The 8,262-nt window shown below is 31.8% G+C and overlaps 1 protein-coding gene across 1 annotated transcript in view; it reads right to left on the reverse strand.

The window, feature by feature from the left end:
* The window catches only part of LOC106872379 (uncharacterized), a 76,226-nt gene that overhangs the window by 26,034 nt on the left and 41,930 nt on the right, over positions 1–8,262 (reverse strand). The window contains 5 exon segments of the mRNA XM_052972592.1: positions 7–1,651; positions 2,850–2,911; positions 5,475–5,749; positions 7,458–7,608; positions 7,910–8,256. Of these exon segments, the coding sequence (XP_052828552.1) occupies positions 7–1,651; positions 2,850–2,911; positions 5,475–5,749; positions 7,458–7,608; positions 7,910–8,256 (2,480 nt within the window).

Below are 8,262 nucleotides of genomic sequence, written 5' to 3' on the forward strand. Positions count from 1 at the left end.
ATTTGCTGTGTTCTCCAGTGATGGTGTTCCTTTATCTTTTACTAAAACCTTAAACTCATACATGTTCTTTTCTTCTCTGTCTAGTGACTCAGTTGTGGAAATAAATCCCACATCAGATATCTGAAATGGAAGAATATCTTTTCCATTAGATAACAAAGAAAAGGTTAATTGTCCTCCATCTCCAATATCTGGGTCTGTAGCATTGACATATCCAACAGGGAAGTCTTTGTGTTCATTTTCATAGGTGAGAAACTTAAATACGTCCTGAGTAAACTGAGGTTGTACGTCATTTATATCAGTAACCATCAAAGAAAACTGTCTCTCTACTTTTAATGGAGGTAAACCATTATCTTGACATTTAAGGGTGAAATTAAAGCTCTTCTCACTCTCTCTATCTATTTCACCCTTGACAACAACTTTGTATTTCTTTTGAGAAATTGAGATTAGCTGCAGGTACTTATTTTGTAAATGACACTTCACTTGTCCATTTACTCCATTGTCATTGTCAATAACTTTGACATAAGCAACGAAGCTGTGAATTTGAGTTGCTTCTGAGATGACAGCTGTGTTGCCAGTTGACTTAATTACAAATTTGACATCAAAGTTTGGTGGATTGTTAATGTGACTGATTCCATTTATTAGAATAGGGACTGTTGAAGACATTGAAGGAATACCATTATCTCTGGCTTCAACAAATAATTTATAAATTCTTCCAAACTGAAATTTTTGCTTCAGAAACAACTCTCCTGTTGCTTCATCCAACCTAAAGCATTCTTTTATTTTATTTGGTGTTTTGGCATTATTAAAGATATAAGAAATTTTTCCATTTTCTCCTTCATCTAAATCTGTTGCAGATAGCCTCAGAATAGGTTTGTTTATTTTGTGCATACCATTTACAGTGACATTGTAGATATTTTGCGGGAAAACAGGGGAGTTATCATTTTTATCTTCCACCAATATCTGTATATGAAATATACTTTCCTTTGGTGGTGATCCTCCATCTCTAGCAATTAATTGTATATTATATACATCTTTTTTCTCACGATCCAAGTTACTTTCCAAAATTAGTTGTAATAAATCAGTTCCATCAGATTTTTTAGAAACAAACAATTTGAAAGGAATATCTTCATCTGCTTTCAGTCGATAAGAGAGTTTAGAATTCTGAACACTGAAATCTTTGTCAATAGCATTGGGAAGTGTTTCTGTGGTTCCTATCAAATCATTTTCATCAAATTGTATTTTAAGTTCCTTTTTTGGAAATATTGGATAATTATCATTGACATCATCAATTATAACTTTGATTTCTAATATCTTAATAAAAGAATGGCCTTGTTGAACTGCTATTTCCAATATCCTGAAACATTTCACATTATATAGACATAGAGATTCTGCATCCAATATTGCACCTGTGTACAGTTGCCCTCCAGGTGTAACATTAAATAATTGAACAGTTCCATCAGTACTGCTCTGGAGTACATTAAATGTCAGTTTATTGCTCTCATCCTTCGTCTGGAAAAGTGTATCAGTGACAATATTTCCAATATAACTGTTTAAATCATTGTTCTCTTTCACATGGTAGATATGATCCACACACAAGTAGCAGTCAGCCAACAACAACAGCATAAGCATTAATACTGGAAACATTTTGAATCTGAAATATAATTTCATGCTGATATTCACAAACAAGAATTTAATAAATGTAGATAAAATATATCTTAACATTTAGTCTCATAACTCAATCACAAGTCAAATATAATTCTCACACTAGTAATAATAAATATTAAACATACAAGTGAAGACAGAATTATGATTCTTTAATATAATTTGATTAAATTCATTGGAAATGAAAGTATATTTGAATAAAATTATATTTATGTTCTTGTCCTCCTCTTTTTAATAGCAGCATGTCAATGATTGATTACTTGGTTAACATACTAGACATACATAATTGTAAACAAAATCACAGTTTGACACTGGGAAACTCATTCACCCTGTGTCGCTCTCTAGCCCACTTCTCTATTGTTCAACTTCTAAGGGTACATCTTCACACCTCATCACCATCTTTCCTTTTCCTATTGGAGTAATCATGTATCTTCTCTACAAGACACCTGTTTTTATCTCTTTATCATATCTTAATTTCTTATCACCTGGCATATAACAACTTCCCTCAACACAACATATCCCAGTCAGATTCATGGTCCTGTATTGCCAATTTACACTGACCTAACTAGTGACAGTGCCACATAAGTGCAGCCAGTACACACTGAAATGGCAAGAGCATCCAGCTGTAGAAACCATACTACAGCAGAGACTGGAGCTTGATGCAGTACAACTCACTGGTCCTTGTGAAACTGACCATTTAATTCTAGCATGAAAAATGAAAGCATTAGAATGAATTCTTCTATAGATTTGCCATTATTACTAATTTTAAAATTATTATAATTAAGCATGTTAGATGTCTCATTCTGGTTTGAAGGAGTGTGTCATAAATTCATTTCACATTCCTTTGGGTTGTTTTGAATAATATGAAGTTCATAACTTATTTAGTTTATTTAGCTTAGAATGGACCAACAACTTTCATCATGAAGGAGGCTAAATCAGAATAAAACAGCATTTTCTGACAATCCACAGGTGTCATTCTATGTGAGCTCAGTGATTTTAAGACACCAAGTCTGTTAAGGGAGTTAAGGATTCTGTAGATATTACAAGACAAGGGTACATCACTTGTATTGGTGCTACCATAATTCCATATTCTACAAAGTGGTTGGTAAATGAGTTAAGAAGGCTGCCTTAGCCTGGTCAGAGATATGGCGACATTTCCAGTGCAGGCGTCTCAATAAAATGCAAACAGTACCGTAGTTGGGACCTGGACATGAATCAAAAAGGTTTTGTTCGCTGGAATAGTGTATTCCTGGGAATGATATTTCATATTTTTAACATCAGTTATGAAGACACGACAACTCTGTCTTAAATTTCCTGGTCTTACATATCATTAAACTTCTCTAAATGAATCTTTGGCAAACGAATAAAAAAATCATGTTGTTTAGTCCAAGCTCAGCTCCGACCAAGCGGACGGTGATCGAAGGTATTCACGCTAAGAACATAAACTTTTCTCGGGGTAAAAAAAAATACGTTGTACAATGTGTGTCTAAAGACGCTAGGATGTTATACTAGGCATATTGGGCTGCTATTTCTAGCAGGTTAAAAATGACCACGTAAAAGTCCTGCGTTACATAGTGAAGAGTAATCTCCCCTTTTTCTCATTCATCATGGCTCGACTTATCAAGTGTAAAATATTGTTGAAAATATACTTCGGTGATTTAACTATGTAACATAAAAGTACGTGTAAAACAAACGACTAACACTACAGCCTGTGATTTTTAATTATTATTATAAGTTATAATTAGAGACTGACTCTGTAACTAAATATATCGAAAATAAAATACAATATATCTTTTAAGGAAATAAAGTTCAACAGTTTTAAGATCAATATAATGAAATTTTCAACATAATTTTTAGTTACAAAAATGTATTATTAATAATTAACTACCGTCTTTTCTTTATCAAAATAATATTGTTATACTAGGGATATGACACTGCTATCTAGATATTGGTATATTTTTATCAAGATGGTGAGAGAGAGAGAGAGAGAGAGTGTGAGAGAGAGAGAGAGAAAGGGAGAAAGAGAGAGGGAGATGACCAAATATCTAAAGAGACAATTTATACAACAAAATAACATTGAATTAATGCTTACCAGCAGTTGTCAATTGTTGCTGTCCTGTTTCAATGTTCTGGTCACAAAGTTATGGTAGTAGCAGATTTCTGAGTAGTTAGGTATGTGATAGTGTCATGTAGTTCTATCAAGTTGGTTGTGTAGTATGTAATGTGTGTTGTAGCCAATGACAAGCTGTCTATTATTCCAATGCAAGGAAACGGAAATACAACCTCCAGTTCTTGCAGTAAATGATGGGCTGACTCACAAAACATTTCACTTAAACACACTAATGTATTGATACACACATATACATGTATATAAGTGGAAGTTTTGGGAATGTTTAAGGCAAAGATATATATATATATATATATATATATATGAACTTTTAAAAATATACTATATATTCACTTCAAAGAAAAAAAGTTATTTTCTAACTTTAATAAAAGTTTCAAAACATTTTTATGTTCACTGTCACAACTTTTCCTATTGGATTAACAAATACCATACTAAGAGAATCACAATTTAAGTTACTAGAATAATATTTTAAATAGTTAATTAATTACTTGTGAAATTATTAAGCTGATTTGAAAATACGAAATTGTGGCTCCAAATAATAATGATCATCAGCATATCAGTTGTGAAGGTATTCTGACCAATACATTTAAAATATAATTGAATTTTATAACATCGGCATATAAATCTTGCATTATAAGTGAACTGAATTCTTTACTAATATATTCATATATCATAGTAATGTAGGTGAGCTAACAGAGGTTATTTTCTATTTATTTTATCAGATAACCATTCATGCATATTTTATTATATGCTACTTTTGAATTACTACATCTATTTTCCAGAAAAAGGACACATATCTGGGGGCCTTTAACATATATATTTCCCCTAGAAATTTTAATCATATACATGGCTACATGTTTGTTCAGCTAACCTAAATAGATTCCAGCTAGCTATTTTACAGATCACTTCAAGCAGAATTGTATCACTTACAGCCAGCATTTTGGTCAGCTTATTAATTATGCTTTTCATAATTCATGGATATAAATGGATTTATTGCAGATAAAAAATAAATAAGAATAAAAGTGTTTGATTTGATGAATAACTTCATCTAAACATGTATATGAATATGCATATTTAAAAAATATGAAAACGTTATGTAACTTGTATAGTAAGGATTGGGAACTGGCAGAATCGTTAGTGCACCAGACAAAATAGTCACTAGCATTTCTTCTGATGCTTTGCATTCTGAGTTCAAATGTAATTGAGGTCGATATTGTCTTCATTCCTTTTTGTGCTAATACAATAAAGTACCAGTCAAATACTGGGCAATATAATCAGCTTGCCTTTCCTTCATAATTGCTGATTTTGTGCCAAAATTAGAAACAAATATAAAATTTCTAAACATTATACTCTGAAATATTTCTAACTAAACATGAATATTAATATACATTATAATAAGTCGTTTATACTTTCATAAAAAAATATACTTTGTAATATAATAATTTTACCTTTATATATGATAATCAAATTAAACTCCTTTATGTGATAAGTTGAAAAAGAGCATGAGTATTGAATGGCTAAATCCACTCTGGTAAAATTTGAACTCAGGACGCAAAGATCAAATAGTATCAGCTATTCAATCAGGCATCATACTGGTTCAACATCTTCCTACCATTGGTTTCTAAATGTTTTAGCATTAATTATGTGGTGTAGATAGAGGAGACACCTGAGATAATGAAGGTACCATTGGTAGTGTTGTAACTTTAGGTACAGCTGGTAGAGGTGGTTTACAATTTGAAGTAAATTCACTTGTCATTGGTACTAAAGATGGTTGTTCGGTTATGTTAGATGTGGTCCTAGTTATAGTCAAAGGTATTTGGTCAGGATAACAGGAAGTGTTATTATCGACATTAGGTTGATAGTGATATCCATATTTGTTATCTCCCCTTGATCTGTTGAGTGTATGTGAAAGTTGATTTCTCCTATTCCATGTCTGATCACTTTGGTAACGACACAGATCTGGAAGTATATGGATTCATAAATTATCGTATTTAAATTCAGTTAGAGACGAATTGAAGCAAAAATTTTTAATCAAATATTTAGAAACTGAAACATTAAATATCCATACACTTAAAAAGAAATATATATGCATATCCTTTACTTAAACATTTGTCCAACTCATTTATCTCTAGGAACCATATACACAAAAACATGGTTTTAATTCCACTTCCAAAATATAAATACAAAGACTCCCAAAAGGTGCAAGTTTCAGTAAAGATTTCTGTTTATTTCCCTCTCTTTCTCTTCACAAACACAACTGTGTATGTATGTATACATATATTTATGTGGAGTAAACGTAAGGACAAGCAAGTTAGGCATGTCGGTATACAAAATATATTAAATACTTTTAATATAAACAATGTACATATGTTTACATATAAAAAGGTTCAACTTACACAGAATAGAAATCATATCAGGAGTTACCAACCTACTCCTTAAAAAATACTACCTAAACCACCATTCCCTCTTCCTTCTGCCTCTACTACTATCACTAGCCTCATTAACCCCTAACACCGAAATTTATTTTCCCCTCCTTCTACTTTGTATCCAAATACCTCCCAACTCTTCCTTCTAATACACTTAGTTCTCCAAAAAATCATTCTGTCTTTACTCTCCTTTCTGTCAACACCTCAAATGTAAAATTCTTTCCTGAAGACAGAGGCTGGTATTATCTCATGATGGAATAAATTTACAATCATTATTTTGGATACCAAGGCCCAAGAAACAGCTGTTGGACACGTAAAACTTTTATTGAACCTCTTTAATTCCAGATGTCCTTTCTATTATATGTAAGCTGGACCATTTTATATGTAAACACATGTACATTTTTTTGTATTAAATGTATTCAATACTTTTTGTATATTAACTTGTCTAACTTGCTTGTCCTTATATTTACTCCTCTACCAGCCCAAGTTTAAATCTCTTGAGCATTACAAAGTGTATTCTATACAAAGAATATCTGTCTCTCAGCTATAAACCATATATTTATGTGTGTTTATGCTATATCATCAACATCATTTAACGTCCATATTCTATGCTGTCATGTGTTGGCCAGTTTGTCAGGATCTGATGTGTCTAAAGGCTGCATCAAGGCTCAGTATTAGCTTTATCATGGTTTTACAGCTGGATGCTCTTACTAACACCAACCACTTTACAACATAGAACACACACACACACACATTAGAAATACTTTAGGAGTTAAGAAATGGAACCAATGTTATTTATTTTTATCTTTGTTGTGTTGCAGATAGAATATGGAATGTTACATTTAATGTACTAAATATATACATGTATATTTAATGTAATAGAACAAATTTTATAATTATAATGAATTTGTAATTATTTAAAAATATTAATATTTACAAATAATCTACTCATAAAAAAAATTAGCTCCAACTTGTAGTGTAGATGTCTTAGATAGTAATGGAAGACAATGTAATCAAGACTTAGGATAAGGAAGTTGTGTTTGACAAAGACGAATTTGACTTTAATACAGTTGAGTCTTAAATTTAAATTTAAAAACTTGTTTGTGTATGTGTGTTTCATTTATAGAAAACCAAAACTGTTCATTTCCTTGACTATGTAGGTATCTCACTATAGTACGATATTTATGTTAATACATTATCAGACTTCTGTATTAGAGGAATATTTATTGTTCCTAACTTACCTGGCAGTTCCTCATAGTGTCCAGCACTGCCGACAATCCATCCATGACCTCTATCTGTGCGAGATGACAACGTTGACATCTCACTGAATTGGTCAGTATTGTTTAGTTCTCTGTAACCTGGAGACATGCTTTCCTCTCTTGGAACAAACATCTAAAAACAGTTAGATAAATACCTTTTATACCTCAATATTCGATCATGAAACATTTCCACATTGCCAGTTATATTGCTACATAATTTATATTTTAGACAGTAATATTCTACAATTCATCATGTGATATAGTACAGAAAATTAAACAGCATATTAGTATTTTCGTTATTGAGAATGATACTGATCAATTAGGAATATATTTACTGATTGCGCATACAGAGGTTCATTAATTTTGGCAGTTACATCAATTTTATCATTAAGAATAGAATTTTGAAATGTTAAATTAAATAACGAGTATCTCACCTCTTGATGTCCTCTCAAAGTCAGCTCATTCCATCTAACACCTGGCATGGTTCTGCAGTGAATATCTTCTCTGTTTACCACTGGTTGTTGAGATTTCTTCACATTTCTCTCCAATGTGTACTGAACCCCAGGAGGAACACAGGTAGGGTCAAATGTATATTTTGATTGTATATTTAATGTAGGTGTAACCTTGTGGTACATATCAACACTACTATCATAGTTGCTATCTGTCTGCTTCAGTCTATGAACTATACAGATTGATATAGAGATCACTATAACAACTGATACTATCACAGCTGCTATAACAATAACAATCATCACATTCAATTGGAGACCATTACTTGATTCTGTTG

This window comes from Octopus bimaculoides, chromosome 14 (genome assembly GCF_001194135.2).
Source record: "Octopus bimaculoides isolate UCB-OBI-ISO-001 chromosome 14, ASM119413v2, whole genome shotgun sequence".
Taxonomy (NCBI): Eukaryota; Metazoa; Mollusca; class Cephalopoda; order Octopoda; family Octopodidae; genus Octopus; species Octopus bimaculoides.